The sequence below is a fragment of the Haliaeetus albicilla genome, chromosome 24, assembly GCF_947461875.1.
Source record: "Haliaeetus albicilla chromosome 24, bHalAlb1.1, whole genome shotgun sequence".
NCBI classification, from domain to species: Eukaryota; Metazoa; Chordata; class Aves; order Accipitriformes; family Accipitridae; genus Haliaeetus; species Haliaeetus albicilla.
In genome coordinates this window covers 17,454,908-17,482,244 of record NC_091506.1, presented here as the reverse complement: position 1 = coordinate 17,482,244, position 27,337 = coordinate 17,454,908, and the positions used below count along the sequence as shown (strand labels likewise).

The following is a 27,337-nucleotide window of genomic DNA, read 5'->3' as shown; positions in this document are numbered from 1 at the left end:
AAAGATTCAATGCAACAAGAAATCAGGAAGATTCCAGTCTCATTTCTCTAAGGACTTGTTTTGTGTTTCTGGACAAATTAACTGTTGTTGTGGCTCAATATTCTCCATGAAAAAATCCCAATTCAACAGCCGTTTTTCTAAATACAAAGTGTTTTTTGGAATAACCTTGTTATTCAAAAATTTGAGCATGAAACAAAGCATTCAAGTACCAATCTGCCAGGATACTTTTGCTCTTTTGATTTACTTCAACTCAGAGCAAAATAAAAAAGCTTAAACTAGCTAGAAGAAGAAATAAAGAATTTAAGCATCTCCAAAAATAAATAAGCATAAAGAAACTAAGGCTTGACATGTTGGACAGTTATTGAAATATAACCCTCAAGGTTCCAATCTAAAGAAGTCATAAAAAGGTCAAAGCAATTCTAGAAGCTCTTTTTGCATCTCGTCCTCTGCTGGCTGCTTTTGTAATAGGTGCTAATGCTTTTTTTAAGAGGTAGAAATGACTGCCAGGACAAGGACCTCTGACTGCAGTCACAAAACCAGGTCTACATTCACCAGGCACCCTCATTTCAGAAATCACAAGAAAGCCGGTCCTTGTGCACCGCCAGGTACTTACCCCCCATGCTCACAGAAGGAGTGTATACATTCTCTGCTGGTTTTATCCCACAGTTTGACAGTTTTATCATCGCTGGCTGACGCTATCAATCGTCCATCAGGAGAGAATCTAAGACAAGAGTTATAGCAATTAAGAAATGCCCCCAAAAGGCGTATGGGGTCAAATGGGTTTGGCGAGCTGTCAAGGTATGTTGGTAAACGCACCTCGCTCTTCAAGAAGTCACACTGACATCAGTGAGACTAAAAAATCCAATCACTAAGTTGAGTGAAAAACAAAGCAAGCCATAAGTCCTCAAATTATCCCTAATTCCACAAGCACATACAATAACCCTCAGGAAAGTCCCGAGACTGACTTAAGATGTCCTGTCCTACTTGTATCAATTTAAGCGTATCTCAAGTTGTTTCTGTACCCTGGTTCAAAACAATGACTATCTTTGCCACAAGCATTCAGAGCAATACAGTTACTCCCAAGATAACAGCTGCAGCAGGAGAAGCTTCATCATTCAAGTGCCTTAGAAGAATGTATCAGGCACCTATCTCAGAATTTCATATACAAGACAAATCAATATCTCTCTTCAGAGGCATACATTTTACAAGATCAGGACTTGAGTCCCTAAGTCGAAAAACATTTTCTGCTCTACTGTGGGCATCTATTGCACTACCAGCCACTGCCACCACCACCACATTCAAGAACTATAAGGAACTTTTCACCTACAGAGAAACCGTGGCTTTATCCTAGATGCATATATACATAAAAACTCCTTAGAACAACTGAGACTGACAACTGAAAACCAAGTCTGAGACAGTTATCAGGAAATAATGTTTTTATGATGGCAGCACTTTCAGCATTTTGGAAGGAGCACAGGTGATAATTTTTAACTAGAGGCATGACAAGTCTAAAAGTAACTAAGCTGAAATAACAATATAAATCTCTCATTTTGCTTCTGTTAGCAACTTCAAGATGCAGAAGTCTCCATACCAGGTAAAAGCAAAACACAGAACAAATCACTAAGCAGGAAAGTCTCTGCTTGACAAAGATCACTGAAGAAACGCCAAGTGGGTACTCAACTATTATGCAAAGAGATCTCTCTGTAGGTTAGCAATATATTTCAGTCACTAGACACGCTTGAATTATCCTGAATAGAAATTGAGGGATAAGTCCCCATCTCTATTTGTCAGAAAGTGGTACTTACCTGGCACAGCGAACCCAGTTTATGTGTTGACTAAGTGAGAATAGAAACTTCTGCCTGTGAACCGTCCACACTTTGACTGTTTTGTCATCAGAAGCTGTAACTAAGGACTGGCCATCACTGGAGAAATGAACACTTCTTACAGTTGCCGTATGAGCCTTGAACACAGTAGATTCTCCTTTGCTATACAGGAGGAAAGAGCACTTTAAAACTGCACGGTAGGGCAGCAAAGACATTATGTACCTGAAAACACAAAACTTCCGTATGCTGAGCAGTGCTATTAACGACCACTTCTATGAGAACTGCATGGGCTTACATTAGGAAGAAAATGTTGCTCAACCCCAAACTCATGCTTCATGAGCTATACAGAATACATAGCTAAAACCAGTTGTTCCAGTTCAATATTGGAGCCCAATCCAACAGGAAACCACCCATGTTTCCTATAAAGGGGCAAAAATACTATTGTTAATTTGTGCAACCATTTAAACAACATTTATGGAAACATCAATATAAAAGAAGATGCTGAGATTCTGTTCTGTTACCAGGTCCTTTGCTGGGAGGCAGGCGAGGAGGGAAGTAAGTATTTTCACAGTTCATCTAGACAGAGCCAAGTAGGTAACTACCTCACAACTGTTCCTGTAATGGCCCATACTCCAGCTGAACTCTTCTGATGTAGCATCACACAAGAAATAACACAACTGAATCCAGCATGCCTGATGTTGTACAACTTAGAGCAAGCTACCATTAACTCAGCCAGGCAAGACAAAACACAATGTATCGGTTTCTCTTCTTTACCCATCACTTCCAAATAAATGCAAGAGGGATTCTTCTGGCAAATAAATGCAAGGCATATTTAGAGATCCAAAGTGCAACATATTTAGACATCCAACAGGTATATGGGACTCTTGGTCTAAAATACATCTCCAGCATGTCCTATACTACCAGGATCTCCATATTCACAGGCAGAAGAAACGGAAAAACACAGGGGTTTGCTACCTTCTCCATTAGGATTTAACAGGCTTTATACTGAGGCTGAGGACAACGAAAACTGTAAAGGCCAAAAAATCAAAATACAACATATCTTCCAAGCAATATTCCCTCCCTCCTCAGAAAAGGTCAGAGCTGCCTAGTTTTATTTAATACTTTATCTGCCAGAAGGCAAGGAACAGTAAAGGTTACTTCTCAGGAAAGTTTTCTTTCTTCCAAAACCACAGAACATCACCAAGTCTGATAAAAACTCATGCAGAAACATGAAATTACAAAATTCTGTCAGTATGGCTTATAAAAAAAAAAAAAACAAATTCCAAAGACAGAAATCCACACACCAGGGTAGCATTAACTCCTTCAGTAACATATCACCCTTGAAAGGGACTGCAAGTTTTCAGACTCTTTGGAAATAAAGTTGTAGCCCACAGACTCTGGGGCAGCTTCTGCTTCCCCTTTTAATGACAGCACAAAACTGGCAAGCTGAAGGTCTCAAACATGATTCAATATCAACAGGTTTTTTTGTTATATTTGGTGAAGGTAAATTGATTAAGAATACTAAACAAACACAGATTAAAGGTGCCATGCACCAAGGTATTCACAACCAGCATAACAATAATAGCTCCCATTCCACACTGGCCCTTTTCTGACATGACAGCCATAAGTGCAGTTTAGACCACAGAGCTCACATGCCTAAGCAACCAAGATACAATCATCCAACACAAGTTCAGTTTTCTCCTCACATCCGAGTACTTTCTTAAAATGTATACATTAGCTTCTGAGAAATCTAACAAGTTTGCGCTGTAATTTATTTTCAGCATTCTGTGTTAGCAGCACAGCACTGGAGATAGCGAAATGACACTGTCAGTTTCTTTCTTTATAGATTTATGAGCAGCAAGGTTAAGTTTTAATCATAATCCACCTTGTGTCTTTTAATAATATATATACACTAACATGTCATTGTGATCATTCCTTCCAGGAAAGTTTAGTTGAACTTGAATAATTATAATTGAAATTACAGTCTGCAAATTTGTAGTGAAATAGAACTAAAATTAAGATATTTAAAAGCACTTTTATCTCATATTACCTCTGTCACTTTCAGAACCTATCAGTTCCATGACAGAGATTACTTATGGTTTAACAGATCATCAAATAAGGCTTTAATGGGTAATCATAACCATAAGAACTCATCAAAAATAAACAACTAGAGATGCTTTCCCAGGTTCCTGAAGAGACACATTTATTTTAAAGTTGGGGTATGGCTTTTGTGTGGTTTTGTTTGGTTTGGTTTTTTTAAATCCCTTTTATTTGCCACCACAATCATCAGGTCTGTTTCTGGACACAATTCTTTAGTCTTTGATAGCAGCGATTTACAAGCTCACAAGCAAAGGAAATTCCAATACCTTTTTATATGCCTGTCCATTCAAAAAAAACAATCCCACTGTTTAGCATGGGAATCAAGAGACCAGAGGAAACACTAGCAGTTGCTTTTCTGCATCTTGGCTGCAAGAAGTTTTCCTTTACTTGCAGCAAGATTAAGTCTTCAAGCAGAAGTTCTTCAGTGCTCTCCTGTTTGTGTTATATTTCAATTAAGTGTTCCTTGCTAAAGACATATCACTTAAAACAATGCATCACAGAGTAAGACAACAGAAGCTGAGGTCTCTCAGCGAGCGATTGCCAAGAACTTGACAAGTGTTAATGAGTTAAAGCAACTAAACCCTCCACTCAAAAATGGAAACTTCCTAATAGGCTAAGGTACTGAAAGTAAGTTTTTGCTAATCATACGTAAGCTCACAAAAAAAGTCAAGACATAATCCAAAGTAGTCTTCTACCTTAGTAATATACCATCGTTTACTATCAGTGGAACTCAGAGTTACTAGTTTTAGATGAAAAAGTAAAGGTTAAAGGCACCTGTTTTGTGGACTACAACAAGCATGCAAGCTAGTAACCTCCACCCTGCTCACAGAACAGGTATCTCCCTCACTAAACCTCAGCCTGTGTTTCAGCATCTTGCTTAACACCGGCAGAGAAGCAAAGGATCGATTTGCTAGGAAGAAAGACTTGGGGAGAAAGGGGAAGAAAAATCCAACAGCTCACCACTGATGAGTTACTTTAGTGACTTGCTGTATTAGCATAGGAAGTTAATACTGACCTTAAGCTTTGGAAAGGATTTTAGTTTTTTCCAATGCAATTTCAAGACCAAATTACTTCTCTTCTGTTAAAGCTCTCACACTAAATGGTTCTTCTCTCCCTCAAACAGATCCCAGTCCCATAGCTGGAGAACTGCTATCAAGAAGCAAGGAGAAATCCCAAACCATAGTTAAAACACAAAAAGAGACAGAAGGGAATAAATACTTACACACTGGGAACCCATAAACGGACTGTTTTGTCTCTAGAGCCTGAAGCCACCAGGTGACCAGAAGGTGAAAACTGAACACACATCACTGCATCTTTGTGGCCCACAAAGCGATAGGCTCTCATCTGAGGTCTCATACTCCAGATCATCAGGCATGAATCCATTGAGCCACTTGCTGAAATAAAAAGGAAAACCAAAACCACACAAAAACAAACTTGTATTAGTTCTCCTCCAATTACACTGAAACTACATTTCACACTCAGTTCATCGTCACAGCTTTCAGCAATCTCAAGTACATTGTCCTTGAAGCTTCACCAATGTATTGCATACTGTGTATTTCATTAGTAATTCAAAGAAAGTCAGTCATGCATTGGCTTGGACCAACAACTTACTTCCAAGAGTGAAGTCACACAACAGCTGCAGAGACAAAAGCCACACAAGTTGCAAAACTTCTTCCAAATAAATACACACCAAGGCAACACATAGAAGGTCTGTGAATGAAGGTTCTCTTGTCACTTTTTTATTGGGAGGCAGAGGCAGCTGTCAGCTGCAGCAGGTTAAATATCAAGTAACACACTACAGACTAAGCAGAGAAGCCCTGTGAGTTGGTGACTTAAAGGCAACCCAGCTACATCTCCCTCTACCACCTCTCCCTTGTTGCAAAAACATCGAGCAGAGTCAACTCAGCAGTTCTTAACATACAAAAAAATACAAGCTTGCAACACTATTAGAGCAGTGTTCAGTTTGCTATTAGTAGGAAGGGTCTGCAGGCCTTGATGGTAGTCCTGAGAGGCTTTAAGGAAATATGGATGGAGATGGGGTCCCTCCATCTACTCACACCCACTTTTCCACTCATGACTACTTCTATAGTCACCTGTGGGAATAAAAAACAACCACCACAACTTGCCTTTACTCTTGGGCTTCTAAGAAAGTGGTGGAAGAGGGCAAAGGCATGCTCCAAGGACAAGAAGGGCTGGAGGGAGACCCCCCAGGACAGATGCTACTTTTTCAAGATCTCCCTCAGCAGCAAGAGCAAAGGGCCACTTAAGCAGAAGGCAGAATTCAGGTGCACATGCTACACCCATTGAAAGCACAACTGACAACTCATCTCCATGACACTGAAATTCATACAAGCTACATCCCCCTCTCTGTCTGACAGGAGCCATATTGGTCCCTGCCAAGAATACCAGGCAACAGGTTTCCCAAACACAAGAGTAAATTCCACTTCAGTCTAAAACTCTCCTGCCCAGGTCCCATCACTGACTCAGTGCAGTGAAAACTAAACAGCTGCTCATCCCCTAAAGCCCACCACACTGTGTGAAGTCTGTAGCACTGGGACCCTAGTGATTTGTAAAAGAGCAAATATATGCCCATGGCAACTTAAAGTCTCAAACAATAACAGCAAAAATACCCCTTCTAATCAATTTTAATGCCTAACAGAAAACTTCTGTATTTGCCTGTGGAAAATCTACAAATATACACATCTTAGCCTGCCAACAAACCCAAGCTGCATCTGTATCTCTCTGCTTGAGTGCCAAGTGGGGTATATCTCCAGGGAGATCTTAAGATGTTTCTAGAAAAAAACAAAGAGCAGTTTAATGGTAGGTTCTGACATGGCAGTATCATAATTACAAGAAGAATTCAGTTCACTAGTGTTATGGCAAAACACCAAACAGATTTTGCTGGAAATGTCCTTCTATTTCAGTCATTTTGACATAAAAAATAATGGTCATCTCTCTTCCTGAAATGGGCATATATTAATCCCAAATCAAGAGGAAACAGGACCATTTATTATTCATGTCCCCTAAGGGGAAACAAAAAACCTTACATATTTGTCAGTTCAACTGTTGGTTTTGTATTTCATACAGGCAACACCTTTCCTTACTGATATCAAAATTTAAGGAGACAACTGTGCAAAAGTAGATTGAGCACACAGCCTAGCGTCAAGAGATCTGAACATCAGTCATAACTACACTAAGTCATTGTCTGGCAAGGTTATTAAGTTGCAATATCACAGCTTCCCCAGGACTGATGTTAAAAAATTTAAGGCAAATAATACTCTGACATCTCAATAAAGCACTTCAGTATGATACTGCTTATATGTGACTTGTTGGCAATACCTATTATCCTTATTGGATTAAGCAAGCAATCTAATGGCATAAAAAGACTGAGTCCTCTAGGTTTGGTTGTTTTATTTTGGGGGCAGGGGGGTGGGGGTGGAATCGGGAAAAAGAACTTTAAGATCTCGTAAGAGTCAAGTACACACAACTGACCTGACAGTATCTAAAGAAGAAAAATTCTTAGAATTTTTTCCCTTTCTTACCTGATCTCATTTACTAAAAATATCAAGAGCAGCTATTTCACAGTCTAGATGGAGGCGGTAAAGGCCCCCTGTACTACTTCTGAAAGGCCATTCAAAAGCAATGCTAAATTACATTCAAAGCACCCTTGCTAAACAGAGATCTGCATTGACTGAATAAAGTTTTAGGAATATACAAACAGAATCACAGACACAGACCAGAGTGAACTCTTGCTGTGCAATCAAAGATGCAGAAAGTGGAAAGGAAAAGATAGCAGACAACAATAAACACAGCAGCAGGGAGAAAGAGAGTCCAAGACAAGTTTGATTAATTTTCATTTCCTTGCAGCTTCCAGGGCATTGTGTAGGTTGCAAGGCCAGAACAGGATTATTACCTGTTAGACTGCTCCATTTCTGTTTACTGATGCCTACTGCACCCACTGCCTACCAGGTATATTGCCTCAAACTATCATTTCTGCCTTATCTTCTCTGCAAGCCAAAGCAATGTCCACTATGCCACAAAGACCAAACAGCAACTTCACTAAGAGCCAAAAACTCTCCTGGCTCCTACTCAATGCACATGCAGTGGATTACTGAATAGCAATTAGGACACAAGCCTTGGCATAACCACAAGCAGCTGTCTAAAGGGGAGAAATGGAAAAGGGAGAAAAAGAAGTAAGGTCTTACCTTAAGCTAACTGCATGCTAAAACCAGCTATGTGAAATAAGCATTGGTAGATGTCCCTAAAACTCTAGCAGGATGCACACGATCTGCCACCCCTATGGTTCAAGAACTGGATTTTTTTCAAAGCACATAGAAACATTCATCCTGAAATTCTCCAAAATCTCTTCATCATGAAAACAAGTTCTTTGCTCTTGTAGAGCTCAGTACCTCCACTGCTCCCTCCATTTAACTAAAGCAGAGAAGCTCTTTCTTTATCATCTAGCCATCAAAACAGAGAGAGACAATTTACCCAATTGTTTCTTATTGAGACTGAAGTCCACGCTAGTGATGGCATCTCTGTGGCCTTTGAAGTGTCTCTCCAGGGACGGATCTTCCTAGAAGACAATAATGTTCAAACACTATAGATTAAGAACCATCTTCGCACAATAAAACCATTTTATTTCTATGACAAGCGAACCAAGCCAGATATTCAGCCCACAAAAGCCAGGTAGAGATAAGAACACCATGCAACACAAAATATGACTTTCACACGTATTGACAAACTTTAAAAGGGGCAAATTATCCAAGCTGATAACCTCCCTGGATCTTAGGTTACTTGCACAAATCTTTCATGCATTTTTACAACATGCTGCTGGTACAGAGACCCCAAAGCTGACTTTGGAACAGATCAGCCTTGTCAATTACCACCTGAGCAGGCAGTCAAGCTCAACTTTGCTCTGACAGCTGCTCATCTCAGCACAGGTATAGCCAAGAGGCCACTGTTCACACAGAAGGGACAAATTTGCAAGACTTAACACACCTGTCAAAACAGACAGGTAGAATCAGAACTGCAGCAAAACAGACTGACCCACTACCCTTCCCCTGTGTCTGGGAACACAGCATGTCCCTACATGGCACCCTGCTGCAAAGGCCAAACAAAGCCCAAGCTCAAGAGGAAAAACCAAAAACACCGAGAGAACCATTACAAGAGGTTCTAACACTTGAAAATTGTCCAGACTTCAGAACAGGCTGATCAGCCTTCAATTCCTGCTCTCATACACACAGCCTCTGCCTCCCTGTCAATCCCCACCACAGCCTGCTCCCCCCAGGACATGACCACAGCCCCAGCCTGCTCAAACAAGCACCCAATCCCAGAAGAACAGGGGCTGACCTCCCCCAACACCAGCCCTCCCCAAATCCAGAACTTCCCCCCCCCCCCACCAGCTCCCCCCACCAGCCTAGAGGTGCTCACACACACACAAACACAGACCCATCCCAGCTGCAAGAGCACCCCAAGAACCAGGGCTGCCCCCTGCCCCAGCAACATTAGGCTCCCCCAGGCCTACCTGTTCCCAGTGCCTTCCAGCCCAAGCAAGCCCCTGCTGGACAGCCCAACCCCAGCAACACTAAGCCTCCCCTTAACCCAGAACTGCTCCCCACGCCTTCCCCTGCACAGCCCAGCCCCAGCAACACCAGACACTCCCCCCCAGGCCTGCCTTCCCCCCCACACAAAGACACCAGGGCCACCCCCCTTCCCCAGCCCTGCACCATGTCACCCCCCCAACAGCCCAAGGGCCGCCCCCCATCAAACCCCGAGCACAAGGGCCCCATGCACCACCACCCCCAGCGCCAGGGCTCTCCCCAACACTCCTCCCGGCCCCATGGGCCACAGCCTCCCCCTCCCCAACACCCTCCCAGAGGCCCAGGCTGCCCCCGACCCGGCCCCAGCGGGCCCCCAAGCCTTCCCCCTCTCAGTGACACTAAACCTCCAGGCCGCAGCAGACGCCGGCCCGACCCCCGAGGCCTTCCCCCTCTCAGCCCAGCCCCAGCAGCACTAAACCCTCAGGCCGCAGCAAACCCCGACCCTCCCTCACCAGGCAGCCGGCGGCCATAACCCCTCTCGCGCGCCACAGTTCAGTTTCGGCGCCTCCCGCGCCCCGTAGCAACGGTTCCGCCCTTAAAGGGGCCGCGGCGCCGGGCCGGAAGGGACGGGCGGGGCCCCTTCCGGCCGTGGGCGGGGCCTGTCAACTGAGGGAGGCCGCCATTACAAGCCCGGGGGCTGGAGCGGGAACGTCCTGCTGGCTGGGGTCCATCCTCCTCTTCTTCCTCCTACCGGTCAGGCTATGAAGCAAGCCCGGTTGGAAGTGTAGGTAGGGAAGGAGGAAGGAGTCTCGTGGGTCTTGCTATGGAAGTCAGTTCCTCTGAGCACAGCAGGCCCTGTCTGAGGGGGCTCACCGGTATTAGGAAAATTTCTTTCCCTCAGTGTTACAGCAGTTAGTCTTTAGAGTATGAAAGCCTGTTAGCTTTGTTAATACATATTAGTTCACATTATACACTGCAGGGTAAGGAGGTAGTGAAATGTTACTGGAGACTTTGGTATTGTTCATACTTAAGTAAATGGACTAAAGGATGGCCCGGCCTTGGGCATAAGGCTTGTGCTCTGTGGAAGCTTAGAGCTGTCTGTGAGGGATAAAGGGTACCCCTGGACAACTGAGGTAACACCAGCGTCCAAGCCCCTCTGACACGGCTTTGAAACCTTCCCAGCTTCGTACACAAGTAACTCCAGTAAGACCCAACTCAGGGACATTTGGATCAACAGACAAGCAGCAAGAATACTGCAGAAACAGAGTTGCTTTGCAAAGTTTTCCTATGATTAAGTGATTAGTCAAATTGTGTTGTACCTGAACACTTGAAGGGTGTAAGATCCCAGTGTAAAACCACATTCAGGGTGGCCCAGTTTGGCTGGGACACCTCATGCACATGAGTAGCTATTTATCCTTGTAATTCTAGACCTTGCGTCCTGGCCTCTCTCCTTGGTCAGCACAGGCCAGTTGTGAATTTTCTCAACACAGCATGTTGCCACGCCGCTGCCAAGATGGCTTTTTTCATCCCATTATGCTTCTCCCCAGCACACTTCTTATCACTTCAGCAGGGGATGTGCTTCCTAACTTTGTCCTAAGTCCAAGAAGAGCAGAACAGCACGTAATTCTCCTGCCTGTATTTTACGGTCTCCTTGTCAGACTGTCAAATGTTGCGTTCCTTCCTCTTCATCCTCTGGGCAGGAGATGTTCCAGGTCACTTTATCTGAATCACTCGTGCTTTGTTCATAAATGCAGAGCATTTACTTGTTTGGAGGCCTTGTGACCTAAAAGCTGAGGTTTTTTGGAGGAAGCTTGTTCTACTACATGAAATTGAGTTAAAAATGAAATGGATTGTTCTCCGGTTATTAAGGAACTGACGGTTTTATTCAACACACAGGGAATCCTCCAGCTTTTGTTCCAGCATTAACAAACCACTTCCAAATTACACAGGTCTGTCATTGCTGCTGAAAACTGTCTGCTACAGCATAGGGCAGTGGATGGGCTCTAACACGGCGCTTCCCAGAGCACAACCAAGCAATAAGGACCTTTACAGGACACATTTCAAGCTGTGCTGGAGTTGGACCAGAAATTGTTTTACTCCCACTCCTAATCAACAGCAAAAAAGGAAAAGAAGTTTTCCTTAATGTGAATCAGCCCAAGCAATCAAGCTCTCCAATTCTTGGAAAGTAATCGGTCATGTACTTTGTCTAAATACATATTTGTGCCTTTTCTAGCTTTTTCCTTTTTATTTTTAAAGATTAGTGTCTCTAACTGAAAAGTTGGTTCATGCAGGGTTAAAAACCATTTGCTTTCTTAAGGAAAAGCACAGTCAAGTGGAACACCTGACAATTTCAAACCTTTTCCTTATCTGCCAGGATGTTTTGCTTTGGGCTGCGTCTGAACACACCTCTCCCACTGCCAGCTGCAGCTTTTTCCCTGCTAAATCAGCCAAAAGCATCAAGACAGTCTCAGCGTGCACTGGCTACATCCACAGCAGTTGTGAGCAGTCCCTGGGGACAGCACTCATGCCTCCCAGCACCTCCATGCCATATTCCAGCGAGTGGGAGAAGGACACAAATCCCCACTGAGGTCGTCATTGGCACAAGGCTATGTACACCGCTGCCAGCGCACAGTCACTGCCCACATGTTGCCTCTGGAGCCTGCTGACATCCCTTGTGGCCACAGCAGACCAATACTGGTGTGATCCAGGCTGCCATGGAGCCATAACCACAATCCCATGAATTGTTCTTCTCAGGGAAGCCATCCATCCTTGTCCCTCCTACACTGCCATCCCATGGTCAACAGTCTGCTGGTTCAAGGGTGTTTGTGTGTCTGAAAAGCTCTCCATTTCCCCCTGCCATTTGAGTAACTGGGTCTGAAGAGGTACATTCCTCCCTCAGATATGGCCTTTCTGCCCACATAGCTATGGATCTTGGATCTATAAACCTGACGCAGTTTCCAGCATCGCCTAATCTGTTCCTCACAAAATTCTTTAGCATTTGACTATTAGCTTTTCTTTTTCTGCCCAGAAATAAACCAGAACACGGAAAAGATGCTAAATATGCCCAAGGCACTAAAGAAGCCTGTACAACCCATTTTAGAGAAATATGAAGTCAGAAACATATTGTGGTTGCACTCTCCCTTATAAAGGCAGAAAATGGGAACATTTGCTTTTATTGAAGGATTCCACCACCCAAAACCCAACACACCTTCTAAATCATACACTAGCAGCATCTATGGTGGCCATGGCTGGCTACTTCACTTACTAAGTCCTCAGCCCTGGGGTACCACTGCCATAACACCAACAGCCAGAGGAAACAGCAGCCCGGTGGCGAGACATTCACACCTGCAGCAGTCCAGAACAAATGTCAAAAGAAAAAAAATTAAAGAATATTCATGCCAAGGTCTTTGGGGAAAAAAGGGCCCTCAGGAGGAACGGGCATACATCAGGTCCTGTGGTGGAGAGGACAGAGTCTTGAGATAGCCCAGTTCAGCCAGGGCAGCGCTGGCCAGGCTCTGTCCCAGCATCTGAACGTATTCGTGGCATTATCTGCCCTGGCTTTGGGCAGGATGGGATTTTCCCATCCCTCAGAAACCGTTGCCCTGGGAGCCAGCCCCCTCCCAACGCCCAGGCCAGGGAGAAGGACCTCAGCCCATGTACTGTTACCCCGCCACAGGCAGCACCCCGGTGTCACCACCGGCTGAAGAGACACGGGCAGGAGTGTGACTCCTACTTTTCTTCAGATGACCACCTGAGGGCAGGCTAAGGCCTCTTCCAGCCTTCAGTTTTCTACAGCTGCAGAAATAAGCAGGAAAATTGGATAAAATGCAGCATGATTTCATTAAAGATTAATCATGCCAAACTAGCCAGCTTCTTTGTTAAGACTACCACAACTCTGGGCGAAAAAAGCGTTGAGCTAGCCTCTTAAATACCACTTCCCAGCTTGCAAAACCTAGACATAGTAACTCTCAGCAAGTACTTCCCTGGGGCTATTTGTATGGCCGTGAATCAGGAAGAGATCAGAAGCCCCAGGATCTGCCACCTTCTATCATAACAACAGAGCCTTGCATTGCGAGCCCTGCCAGGGCTGTGGTCCCTGCACGCTGCAAGGCAGGACGCAGCCACATTGGACAGCAAAGCTATTGAACAGCATCAGACCCACCCAGAATTCAGGTGGGTCATTCTTGCATGAAATTACAGCTAACCTTTGACTTCAAGCCCAATTCAGAAAGCCCTGAACTTCTCACTAGAGTGAGTGCGTGTAAGTTTAGCAACTAAACTGAATGTTTACCACTTCTGTGTTGCAAACCCCACTTCTCACGTGTCCTGTTAATATTTAAACTGCTGAGCACATCAGTCTCTATGCATACTTTTGCAGTTTTAAGAATATGCCAACTGGTGGACAGTGTACTAGGCTTCAGAAAGCCACAATGAGACTTTTCCTCGGAAAGCTGAGGTTCTCAACAAGACCAGTAGTGGGAAGAAGTATTTGCTGTCTACAGAGAAAGCACCAAGAGATGTGGAGTTGGTCAAGGCAATGTGCACAAGCTAAGATGGAACCAGCAACCACACCCAGGTCTCCCAGTAGTTAGCAGCACTCTCAGAACAAGGTCATCCTGTCTCCATGACCACTATGATCCCAGCATGGGTCTCCTGCAGCTGTTCTGTGTCTCACCCCAATACCCGAGAGATGGAGGTAGGGGCCTTGAGCAACCAACCTTGCAATGCTTTCGCATATGTCAACCCCACCAGCTGGGATGGGACAGCCACCCTGTTATTGCCGCTTTACATCCAGAGAGCACAGCAGGGATTTAGGCAGCCTAAGCAGACAGCTACAAGGAACCAAAAATTGCAGGTGAAGATCAATGTTGTCCAGAGACTTGCTGTCCGTACGTCCCTCGTTGCTGCTGTGGAAGGAGGCACCTGCAGACAGTTTAGGAAATACAGAGGGGTCCATGTCCACCAAGGAGCTCAGCTGATGCCAATGACATGGTACCATTTCTTCCATGGTGAGATGCTGCTTTGCATCAGCTGAAGATGTAGCTTGCTGCCACATCAGAGATTTTCTCTTACTAATGACTTCGTCCTCCCACGTGTGCCAAACCCATTTATTTATAGCCCACAACTTTTTTTTCTCCCACCTGCATTTGTGCTTATTTTCCTTTCTTACAGAGTTAAGAAAAAGATGGGAGAAAAAAATATTTTCCTCAAGTAAATTTCTCACTGACCTAAATGCAAATTTGTTCAAGGAAATTCAGAGAGCTCTGATCCTGTGTGAGTAAGAAGGGAAAGGGGAGGGCAGCAGACTCTGCTGCTATCAGAATGGATCTTTACTGCTGCGTAACAACTAGGCAATGAAGCAAAAGCCACGGGAGTTTAAAGAGGAAGCTCAGCCAAAGGTCAGCTGGCTGTCCTAGGTGCTTGTTATCAGAGCCTTGAAAAGAGGGAGGAAGGTGACATGAGCTGATTATAGCAACAACTGGAAAAGGCTGACAGGGCTGGGGGAGCCTGTCACCCCTACTCAGCACTCAGCATGCAGGGCTGCTTTGCCGTTGTAAAGCAAAGGGTCATCAGAGCCCGGGCTCTGGAGCTGCTCGGGCCACTAAGAAAAAATTTGTCTGTCTCAGATCTGAAGCATCTGCTAGGTGGAGAGCCAGAAACCACCCTGTTAATTGCGATACCATATTTTATTTGCTGCCTTATCTTTGCAGATGATTTGTACTACTTTCACTGCTCATCCATATAGGTGAAGTGGTGAGGGGAAGGGTGACAAGGGGACAGAGACATACTGACACCAGGGCATATCCTGGAGCACCAGAGGAATACACTGCTACTCCCTGCGTGAAGCTATACAGTTCTTCAGCCATCCAAGAGAGGTGGAGGGAAGGGAGCTCGCACAAGCCTACAGTTTCCAGAACTGGCCTAAAGGAGGAGAAAGATTCAGGAGTGAGAAATCCTGGCAAGCTGGATCCAGTCAGAATCGCATCAGCAGCCTTCTGGGCATCTACAAAGTTGTCTCTGACCACTTACATTGGTTCTAGTGTCTTAAGCCACTGTAAGATCTTCAAGTCTGTTACATGAATGTAGATCAAACCCACCTTTAAAGTATGTCCCAGTACAGGTGGCCCCAGCTCTGCTGATCTTGCTGACCAAGGGCAGGTGGCTGCTTTCAGTCCCTGAACTTTCTCTGCTGTTGCCTGCAGGGGTGAGCGGAGTTCAGTCTTTGCTGAACTCATGATTGCATCAACCCAGAACCCAAAGTGCATGGAGACTGGTACTAGGAAAATGCTAGCTGAGTTCACAGGAGTGAAGCAGAGACTTTTGGGACATGGAGTTCCCCACTCATGGGGCATGCACCCAGCATCCACACCCAGCAGGGGCATTGCCACACAGACCCTGGCACTGGGGCAGGCCTGGCCAGAGTGAGTAATGCTGGACAGTCCAGCATCAGAAATAATAAACCAGAATAAACCAGAAAGGTATTATCAGCCTGAGCAGTGCTAGAGGAGCTGTCTGAACACCCTGTAGAGTTACTAAAGCCAGACCCTTCTGCAGTGAATTTAACTGTGTTGAGGGGACAGCAGTCCTTTGTATTTCCAAGCCAGTTTGAGGCAGACAGAACCAGAGAGGCGGTATGTCCCACTGCCCAGCACCCAAACCAGCTGCTTCCCTGCACGGATCATTTCCCCTTCCAACTTCTCATCCTCAGAGAGAGAAAGAGGTGCCTGGCTGCTCTTCTGTGCAGTGCCAACAGGAACTCAGCCTTTGCTGGACCTCTTGGTGCTACCATGACATTGGCACATGCTTGTGCTGGGATGTCTGTCTTGCTAAGACAGACTAAAGGACAAGTGGGAACATTAAAGCCACAGAACTATATAAGAACAGTGTTTTCCACTGTCCAAACAGGACAGGACAACTAGAAAAGGTTTATTGTTCAAACAGTTTATTGCCAACTCTGGCTCCATTTATTACTAACTATTAGACTCTATTTCTTACCAACTCTATTAAGACTATTTATTATGAATCTATCAGACCCTATTTACTTCCACTTATTAGGCTCCATTCACTCTGTAGTGACTATCTATATTGTCTCTACCATGTGCCACGCTGGGTCCAGCCCCATCACCTGCAGCCGCAGCTTTGGTGGCGCAGGTGCGGGTGGGACAACGTGGGGCTGTTGGGCTTTGGCCGTGGGGTGACGTTGGCGTGGCCACGGCAAGGGCTGCTGCCGGCGCGGGCATTGCCAGCCTGGGGTTGCAGGAGGGAGCGAGGCTGGCCCAGGGGACCAGCCCAGCCGCTGGGCCGGGCTGCATGGGGGGGAAGGTGGGAAAGCCCAGCCCTGGTGCCAAAGCTGGCAGCTGCGGTGTGGGAGGTGCAGCCTGGTGCTGGAGGCCAGCCGGGGCCTGGCTGCTGGGTGGTGGTGCCAGGGATGGGGCAGCCCAGAAGCTCTCCCTGCCTGCAGCTCCAGCAGGGTCGGGAAGTAGGGGGGGCAGCTGCCTGGGAAAGGGTTTGGGCGCTGCCAAGGCTGGGAGGTACTTCAACCTGGAGCTTTGTTTTTGGGAACCTCCAAGGGGGAGACGCCGGCATGTCCTGTGGTGGAGCTGGTGCAAACACCTCCTTCTCCACCCCAGCAGCGGCTCCCCACACAGGCTGAAGACCTTGGTGGCTTCCTGAGGGGTGGCTTTCCTCCAGCTCCTCATCCAGGCACAATGCAGCCAGGACTCTCCTTTTGCATCCCACTCTTGGCTTGCACCTTGCCAGCAGCTGGGGATGATCCCTCTTAAAGTTAGGGTTGTGGCAGAAGTGCAGAAGCAAAACAATGCAAAGGAGAAGAGTGAGTTGCCACCAGTTCCCACATGTGAAAAAAACAAGGATATGAGAACTAAGGCTTTTGACAGCAGAAGACAAAGGTCGGTGTTGAAAAACACTCTCAGGGGCACTGGAAACCTCAAGCTTGGGCTGTCTCAAATGTTACAATATGGTTCTGTTAAGTCATAACCAGCCCTGGGTTTTCACCTGAGAAATGCCCTGAGAAAGAAATGAAGGTGAGGACGTTTATGGCCATCCCCATCTCCTCTGTTGCCAAGGCTTATTTGATTTGAACATCAGTCTCTCCCACCAGTTCCTGTGCAGAGGAACTGATGTACCTTCCTAGGAGCAGGAGTAGCTGTGTCTTCTGCTGGAAATTCTTCCCCAGAGTTAGACAAATCGGACACCTCTGGCAGTTCGCACAGCCTATGGAGGTTGAGCTGATGATGGAAACTTTCCATGCTCTCCAGTTCAAAAACTCTCCCAAGTCCTCTTCTTGCCAGCACCTCCTTCTTGAACATTTCTTCAGTGAGGGCAACAAAGATTCCTTCATCAACCCACCAAAGGGACTGAAACTCGTCGCTGTGGGCAATTTTCCAGAGCTGCTTGAGAAAGCAGAGGTCCTTGGTTTTGCCAGTGCTCTCCTTGGAAGAAGCAGGAGTGTCTCTTTCAGTAGTGCTGTCATCACTGCAAGCTTGGAAAGACTCTTCTGTCATTGCCCCTACAACAGCATCCCCAGCTGCTTGATCATCCCACTCAGGAGAGGCAGGAGAAGCTGAACCTCACGACTCTCCCAGGTAATCTGATGAAGAGGAGGAGGAGATTTCAGCTGTTGATGACTCCCTTTGAAACCATCTGGTCCCATTTGGGCTTGAGCTTTCTTCTGCAAACATTGCTCTGGCCAGCCAGGTTTGGTCCTGCCGGACACCAACCAAAGGCCAACTGGCACCAACTGGCTGACTGCGGGTTCCCATGGGACATTCTCAAATATCACTGTGGCACCCGTGCTGCATGGCAGTGACATTGCAGGATGGCACCCATGACCTGGCACAAAGGAGCAGCCAGAGGAGAAATTGCTGAAGAGCACTTGTTGCTTTTCACTCCCAGAGCCACCGGTGATAGGACTCCAGAGCCCAGAAGTCAATAAAACTGTGTTAAAGGGCTGTAGGCAGTGAGAGGACCATGCTGTGTGCGGTTGCATCCAGGAGTGGGTCCACAGGGAGGAGCAGGGATGGCTGCAGCCTTGGGCATCCCAGTGCCCTCATTTCTGAAGTTTTTGTGATTCACTGGAGAAACATCTTATAAGCCTTGGCTGCACATTCTTTAAAAGCCAAGCAAAATACTCCCATCTCTAAACACTGCACGACTGCACAGCAGTAATTTCTATTCTCCCCAGGCACTGATAGTATTTTTGCTCCAAGAGAAGCCTCGTGGGCTGGTGGAAGATCAGCATCTTTCCCTCTGAGCTGCACAGCCACTTTCAGAGGAGCCCAGCATTCAGCTCAGCCCAGTCCAGCACACCAGGACGGTCAAGCTGTGCCTGATATGGGTTGTCATAACCTTTGTCACAGCTACCAGGCACCCTCATGCTCTAGGCATGTGGTGCCATGATGTGCTCTGACCTTTCAGTGCGCTCCCTCCCCAGCACTGGCAGCATTGTGCGTTTCATCCTTTAGCTTCTCTAGTCCTGGAGGAGTTTAACTGGGAGGAAGGTGTTTTGCCTTTTGTTTCTTGTATTTGATGAGAAAGGGAAGGGCGTGCATGAAGAAATTTGCCCTGAAATACTCTCTCTGGATTGGAAGAGCTGGCAACTGTTTTTCCTGAGCCAGCTTTACATGTTCAACATAAGCTATACTGACTCCTTATGCTCCAGGCACTACCACAATACTGATAAAGCTCCTTCAGGCCAGCATTTAAAGATCTGTGAACAAGGACTCCTCATATGCCCTGAGATCTGTCCTGCAGCTGGAAAAGCTCCCTGGTAGCAAACTAACCTTTCAAAGGGGCTCTGAATACTTCTGCCAAGCAAGGGGAAAGGGCTTCCCTTGTTAAAACACATAGCAGCAAGCCTTTGTGTGGCGCAAACCCTCTTCATACCAGGAGGATCAATGCAAAGGACCTGTCTGTGGTACCTGGTATCTCAGCTCCTGCTTCTCTCTCTCTCCCTTGCAGCCCACTGTGAGGCAGGCTGGCTGCAGCATTTTGTGAGCTCTGTAACAGGGGAGGCTATTTCTAAGTTGACAGACACCCAGCAGACAGCTGAGAGCCCAGAACAACCCGAGCTCACTTTGTTGGCAGTCCCAGGTTACTGTTCTCTAGCAATCTGTTCTAAGCATTGGCTAAGTTTGGAAACAGTGCTAAAAGCAGGCTTGCTGCTGTCATGCCAATGAATGAAGAGCTTGTCAACAGAGGGAGATTCACCAGCAGCAGGACGAGGGAGCAGCACAAACATTACTGTACAGTATTTCCTCTATAGAATGGTATATATCTAAATGCGAGTCCTTCAAAATGCTATAATAAGAGTTTTAATACTGCATTAAGTGCTGGGAAATGGGAGGAGCAGAGGGTATTTCACCGTCTAGCTTCAGACTTTTGCAAATGGATGTGAATCTGCCACCCAAAACACAGATTCAACTAACAAGCCAGTTCCTAACACATTCTGACCCTTGAAAAGTGTCCATATTCAGCTTTTGGCTTTCACTTTATCACTGGAAAATCCTCAGGAATTTAGGCTTGCTCTGAGGGTGAAGCTCACCAAATGTTCACATAAGCCAAGAAGCAGCACGCAATGTGCCGTTGCTGGCCGCAGGGCAAACCCTTTGGGGTGGAGAGCCAGGACCCAGTGACCGCAGCCACCTCTTCAATCTCTACCTTCAGGAAGCAACTTGTTCCATTTTCTCCTGTGAAAGCAGAAAGGGGAAGAAAGGACCTGGCTGTCACAGGAAGATGGACAAGTCAAAAAAAGAGAGGCACTACAGCTGCAGTGAGTTTGAGATGTGCTGCTTTGAGTGATCCTGAGGTATAGGAGAAGCCACTGTCCTGTGCAGCACTTCAGGCCTTCTCAGAATTTACTTCCCACCACGAGTCACCCAGCCCTGCGTGTCTTGGTCAGGGTCAGGTTTACTCCCTCTTGGACAGCAGACACATTCCTCTGCCTCTGCCTTTCAGTTCAATGCCAGGTCCATAATGCGCCTGATAGATAATCCAAGCCCTATCAAGACCAAGAGCATTCTTGTCTATCACTGTACCTTGACCCACTGTATGAGATCTTTTTTATCAACTCTTGGAGATGTGGGAAGCAGCTGGACCTGGGATCTGTGAGAAGAAGCAGCAGCATATCAGGCATCTCAAAAATAGAAAGATCAGAAAGGTTAGGCTCGAATCAAGTGAGGCAGACAAAGCCCATAACCCCTGCCAGGAAGATGAGCAATGCAAACAGTGGATGGCTGTATCTGAAGTAGAGATTTTTTCCCAGTCACAGCAGAGGAATGTGTTTTAAGTAGCTGGCTTTTGGCCTTCTGTTTTGTTTACTCTTCCAAAGACAAAACCAAAAGTGACGCCATATTCCACTTTATTAAAGCACAGAAGGAAGCATCTGGGAAGGGGAGGCAGAACATGACAAAGTCCAGGCCAGCCTAAAGGGAGACACGCACAAACCCTCCTGCTCAGCCTGCTGAATATGTAGATATTTATCTACACAGCCTGCTACCACAGCCAAATGGAAAATGCCTGCTGGGCTTTGGGATGCTGCAAGCAGCCAGGAGGAGAACAGGGGGGAATATCACACTCAACTGCTCCTCAGGGCTTGCTTGGTTTCTTGAATAACCACAATGGCATAGAAGGACCAGACCCTCAGCTGATGTGAGCAGGCTCCACAGCCTCCACCACAGCTGCATTCGTACTTACACCAGTCCCAGAGCCACATGGCTACTGCCCAATTCTCAAGCTTGTGGTAACTTTTAACCTGTGCAAATAGAAGCAGAAGAGCAGTATGAGGAAGCGATCCGCTGAAACTTGTCCTGTGTGAGGGCCTTCCCTGGAGAACCAGCACGAGAAAGGTGCTGCCTGCCCAGAGAAGTGCTGCACTCAACCAGGCACTGGAAAATGGCCAAGCACTGGTTCAAGCTGGGTGCTTCGTTCACAGAAGACAGTACCTCTGCCAAGTGCAGGCAGTGGCTGAACACTGTTATAATTAGAGCTGAGGTGTGAGGCCAGTTGTTTCCAACTCCTGTTATTTTTATTACATGTCTTCCAGTATATTGTATTCACCTGAAGAGATCTGGTGTCCCATTTCAGGGAGTAGGAGAACTTCATGCTAAGAGCATCCAGTGTTTTGTTTTCCTAGTTACGCAGAATGGTCCTTATCGCATAGGTGCACCACAAAGGCTCAAAACTAGAAGGCAAAGAAGGATCCCACTTGCTATGTCAACTTCTTGAACAATTAGGGTTGGCAGCATTTAGTTCTGTCAAGTTACTCCAAGGGTAGTTTTTCTAATCAGCAAACATTCATTAGAAATTGCAGAGGTACAGTAAGGGACTGGCACAAGGAGGGATAGGGTATTTCATCTGCAACTGTCCTGACCTTCAGGGAAAAAACCCTCCAGCATAACATAGTTGCCATAAATACTTACACCATGACAAAAGATGTCAGAAATGCAAGCTGTTGACACTACAGAATACTTAGCCAAAATGAAATCTTATGCCTTTCAAACTGTGAGCTGTAAAGACCAGCAAGTTTTATGACAGTGTGATATGCTATTCTAGAGTTTAGAGGGCAGGAAAGCACAGCTGACATTGAACACAATACTTACTTCTTTGAAGGAAGTTCATTTCCAAATGATACAGAACTGTCTCACTCATTGCCAAGTTCTGGATTTAAACCAAGCAAGTTGATAAAAGGGTTAGACAGATCAATGCAGAACGGGTTCACCAGCACTTTTATGTCCTGGCCTATATCCTCTGGCTCAGGGGATTGCCAGGAGCATAGTGCACACCAGCATCTTCCCTTAGTGTCTGCTGCTCGCTGGATGGACATTTGGTCTGACTTGCTTGTCACATACAGTCAGCCAAGACTCAAGTATTCAAGGCTCAATTTTGTTTGCACGAAACAAAGCCTCCTTGCCTGGTGGTGTGGGGTTTTACAGGCTTGTTTCTCAAAGTGTCTCATGCGTTTAGTTATTCCTTCTGTCTCTTGTAAGCGTGAGCAGAAGACAGGCCACCATCTCCAAAGAGGGCAGACACCTCCGCACAGGGCTGCTCTGCTTCTTTTTTGTAAAGTATTACAACACACTCTGCAAACAAACAGTCTAACCTCGGATGAAACAGACGTCAGATAAATCCGATGCATAGGATTAGTCATGCTGATGTTGCAATCATTGGTGTCATGGATAAAAATGACCCAAAGAGGAGGAGTATGAGAATCTTCCATCACAGCTTATTTACGTTAATTATAACAAAGACCCCAAACTCTCTTGTGCTAGTCTAAAAACTACTTGCACCCACCTGTTGTCTATTACCTTAGCTCAGGACTATGCTAGAGCAGATTTTCTGCCACAACTCTGGAGTGGGCTGCCTTGGTTCTTACAAATTCAACCAAACAGCAAAAGCATGATTTTACTGCAACTACTTTATACATGTTTCTTGCACAGTTACAGGAACAATTCCTTGCTGCTACAAAGATGTACCCTCATCTCAGCTCCAGAGGACATAATTATAAGGTAAAGCTTCCTGGTGCCAACCACACCATAGGGTCTTACATAGGGAAACATCCTTGTTCAGGGTGGTACAGCACCAAACACTGCCCCTGCGCTGAGCTGTGGCTGCTGCTCTGCTGGTGATATTAGCACTCATGATGCTTGCTCTGGGCTTAGACTGTGGAGAGGACTCTTTAGAATTAAAAAAATTCACTAGTAAACTCATTAAATTGTTTTAAGTTAAACATATCTTTTATACACCCCTCCCCTTCCCAAGTGAAATACAGCTGTGCTGTACTTCAGAAGCTCTTATAGCTTTTGCCCTAATGCTTTGATGCAGTAGAGGAGGTGGAAAGATGATACAAAGCCCACACATGCTAAACCATCTTTGCAGCAGGAAAATCAAACCCCTTACATAGTAAAAACAGCCACAGAGTCTGGTCATTGGGCTAAAGCAATAGGTCAGGTGGACAAACTAAGATATCTGACTGGTTTTCTTAGGAGTGGGTGACTACTTACACAGATTGTGCAACTACTCGTCTCTGCTCTGCAAACAAAGCCTGATATCCAAACACCGTCTGTAATAGCATTACTCTGTATTGGTATCATTTGTGTGCATTTTGTAAATAAACAAACAGTTACTCATAACCGACAGGCTTGGAGAAACCCAGGGCAGGGGTTATAACACAGGCTAAGTCATCGCCTTCTCATTTGACCAAAGATACCATCATACATAATGGGACTGACTGCAGCAGGGTAATTTCAGAGAGGAAGCAACCCTGGATGCCGAGGCCAAATCCTCCTGCCCGTGCTTGCCACGAGTAGCACCTTGCCTGAGGCAGAGTCCCGCAGCAGCCGACATTCGCTCTGGCAGCTCAGTGGCATTCAGCCTGACTGGCAACAGTGGCCCTGGCCTGGCAGGATATCCCACAAAGGTGGACGTTCACGGTATATCCTCACCCAAAACCACCTCTTCCCCCCAGCACCATGTGTGCCATCCCACCCTCCAGATAGCAACACTGAATTAGCACTGGGCAAGTGAAAAAAAGTACAGAAGATACTAGATTGAAATTAATGTTTAACCTTTGCTTGCCTTACACTAATAGCAAATAGTTGCAGGCAATCCAGAAATTTTTTCTACTCACTTGGTTTCTCATTTGTGAGCAACTTTGTTTCCTCTGCCATGCAAGGAGCTCCATCAACAGCAGAACTAAGGAAACCTGGTCCCTCATGGATTTAGTAATTGCATAATTAGTTTCTGCATGTTTGGGGTTTTTTTTCCTCATAGCTACTATGGTTCAATTCTGCTAGAGCCTCTTTCTTTGTCAGTGTATTGTAAGATCTCTATCCACTGGCTATATGGTTTCAGAGATCCCTTAGAGACCTTTAAAAGTTTTACTGTTCTTTGAGCTTTTCATTAAACCGAAGCATGGCCACCGCATTCAAAGCCGCTGGCAGGCAGGCAGCACAACCACAGCATAACCGTGTGCCATCATGAAGTTCAGCTTAAAACAGATGGAAAAGGAAGCCAATAGTGAATCATATAATAGCCTAGCAAAAATCCTTTAAATGCAAGGGAATTGCAATACCAAATTGAAAAGGCATCAAATCAAAAAAACTCTTATTTGTAGCCTCATCTCCTCAATTCCCATAGATATAGCCTGAATCTCCAAACCAAACAGCTTGAACACTTGTTATCTAGCCACAGATCTTCAGCCCTGAACTCCCAGACAGTAGGGAAGCTCTTCAGTCCAAACTTGGAATCTTGTTCTTCTCTCACAAACAGTAGGCAGCCACAACTGCCTAGCATAAACCCTCCTGTCACAAGAGGAGAGTCAGTTCTTTATCCTTGTAGCTCATCACCCTGCAGAACTGCCTGGTACCACTGGAGAAGCAGTAGCTGTATACAAATGGATTGCTGATTCATGCTGGGACACTGGTCTATTTTCTTGTCCCCCCAACACAATCTCACCCAGCACAAGACAGCTGTAAAGCCAGTTCCCTGCGTGGTCCCACTCCAAGCTGCAGTGGCCACAGTGGGCTGAGCAACCAGAGATGTCAGTGGCTTACTGTAGGCTGTGATCCTTAAGGTTTTGTCTGGTTGTAATTAAGCCATCTCATTCTTCTTGATCAAGGCTTGGTGGGGAGGGTATCCTGCCCAATTTACTCAGCAGTGTCTGAAAATACCATGTGAGCAAGGGGGCAGTGCAGGGACAGGGACAGAGGCTGCTAGGAAGAGCAGGCTGCAGAAGGAAGAGCAGAGCCACGCTAAGACCATCAGTTTGAGCTTCCAGTGACCTTACCCCACCTCCTCACCTCCCTCAACATGCATCCAGAGGCGCACAGTCCTCTCCCTGTCCTTCCTCTCTTGCCCAGCAGGGCCCAGCTGTGCTTCTCAGTCCCACCCTGGGCAGCCGAGGTCTGGGCTGGGGCCACTGCACCACCCCAGGGGTGGAAGCCAGGACCTGAGCACTGGCAGGGTGGGGGCATGCAGGAAAGAGCAACCCCAGGTTGCAGCAAGCTCACTGCAGCATGAACAGCCAAGGTATTTTGCTCCTTCAGGCACCCTCTACTTTGAGATTAATTCAAATAAAAGTTGTTTCATTCATAGGACAATTGAAGCTTGCAAGACAAGTAACCAGTGGGACAGCTACTTGCTAGGAGCCCTAATTATTATTCAAGACCCAGGCTGGTGTTTATTTTAAAGACCCTCCATGTTCCAGTACAGCTCTTCCACTACCCACAATAGTTCGGCAACATCTGAGGCTACAGTAACCGTTAAACAGTTGTCCCGTGGTTTGGGTGAAAACCTGTGTTAAACAATATCAAGACTTATCTTGAGATGAGCTAAGCAAAGTTGAGCAAATGAGAGGTGTGCTCTCGCAACAGAAAGCTGCGCAGAGCCCCAGGCTCAGCAGAGTGTTGCCAACGCCTCCCTCTCAAGAAGTCAAGTACAAGGGATGCCTAACCTCATCTCCTATCCAGAGCAACACCAGACACTTCCCAAACAGGTGCAAGAACTCCAGCCTGCCTGCAAAGGTTCAGCCTGCCCTCCAACACGTCTGGACTATAACACTCATTACTCCTTCAGGAAAGTATCACCATTCATTACAACACCAGGTTGCCTTGCTTCCCATTTAAGAACTTGAGTTAGATGCTCCAGCTTGCTAAATTTATGGCTTCACCAACTTCTGAAGACAATGAGACACACGTAAGTAAACTCAGCTAATCAGTGGTTAAAATTATTTTTTCACAGCCCAATCATCCTTTAGTTAAGTTCCACAATTTCATGGCAACAAGCTCCAGACAGGCTGGAGATGTTGGGAACAGGAGGTTCTCCCCAGCTACCACACAATAGATACCATTCCTGGGTAGCTATTTGTTGCCACCAATCGTGCTGGGAACAGCACTGTGCCCTGTGACACAGTACATTCAATTTATAATAAAACCAAAAAGAGGAAAAAATAGGGCAGCCTTGACAAGATCTGCTTGACTCACCCCTGCTGCTGTGTTTAATAATGTTGGAGAATTGCTCCATACAGGGGGCAATTTAGAAAAAGCTTGATGAGGAAAAGCATGTGATGAGGAAAGCTCATCTGCTTTCCTTTAGACCAGCTGCATGCCTGCCCAGGACAGATGCACTTGGCACGTATATGGAGATGGCTCATACATACTGAAGGAGCAACTCATTCAATAACCACACATTTATAAGACAGTTTCTAATCAAACCCTTCCTCCAAGCAAAGATAACAGGCTATCCTTGACATTCTCACCACAAGTACATGACAGCTCCAGCACCTTCTGCCTACAGCACACAGCAGCCTCATTGTGCAAGGACCCACCAAGCCAACGTGACAATCCCAGCCTCAGGGCAACTGTCCCCTGTCTAGCTCAGAAAATCTTGTGCTAGGAATTTACCTAATCCTACATCTTGAGTAAGACTTCCAAGCTGTCTGCAGTACACTGGCAGATCGCACGGCAGTGCCTCCAGCTAAGATACATGCTTGCTTGCCTGCTTTCTTAATGCTCTGTTCCGTGTGGGTGCACAAAGCATGGGAGATGTCTTTTTACTGTAGGTGAAAAAATGTCATCCTGTTCAAAATTTCATCGCTGTATTGCTTCCTACATTGACTTCTCTCTAGACTACTGTGCTGTGCGGAGAGGAGGAGGACTGCCTACCCTTGGGTTAGACAGCAGGAGAACTGCAATCTGCAGAGATATCTTTGTATATTAAACAGAAACCACCAACATCAAGATGTTGAAGAGGGAGGACAGTCCAGTCACAGACATATGTATGTGCTTTATCTAGACAGCACAGCAGATGTTGGTATAAAGCAAAGAGCAAAGGCTGCAGGAAGCGAGCACATCT

The 27,337-nt window shown here is 46.0% G+C and overlaps 1 protein-coding gene across 3 annotated transcripts in view; it reads right to left on the bottom strand.

The window, feature by feature from the left end:
• Positions 1 to 10,098, bottom strand: part of POC1A (POC1 centriolar protein A) — a 59,296-nt gene extending 49,198 nt beyond the window's left edge. The window contains exons 1-5 of one of the 3 annotated variants that reach the window (XM_069812407.1): positions 9,979 to 10,098; positions 8,415 to 8,499; positions 5,146 to 5,317; positions 1,806 to 1,985; positions 614 to 721 (exon numbers count right to left, since the gene is read on the bottom strand). In XM_069812407.1, coding sequence (XP_069668508.1) covers positions 614 to 721; positions 1,806 to 1,985; positions 5,146 to 5,317; positions 8,415 to 8,499; positions 9,979 to 9,996 — 563 coding nt within the window. In that variant the 5' untranslated portion in view covers positions 9,997 to 10,098. Of the gene's footprint in view, positions 1 to 613; positions 722 to 1,805; positions 1,986 to 5,145; positions 5,318 to 6,644; positions 6,716 to 8,414; positions 8,500 to 9,450; positions 9,470 to 9,978 lie in introns of those variants that run through there. The other 2 variants (XM_069812408.1, XM_069812409.1) reach the window with 2 other exon arrangements.
• Between the last annotated feature and the right edge of the window lie 17,239 nt (positions 10,099 to 27,337).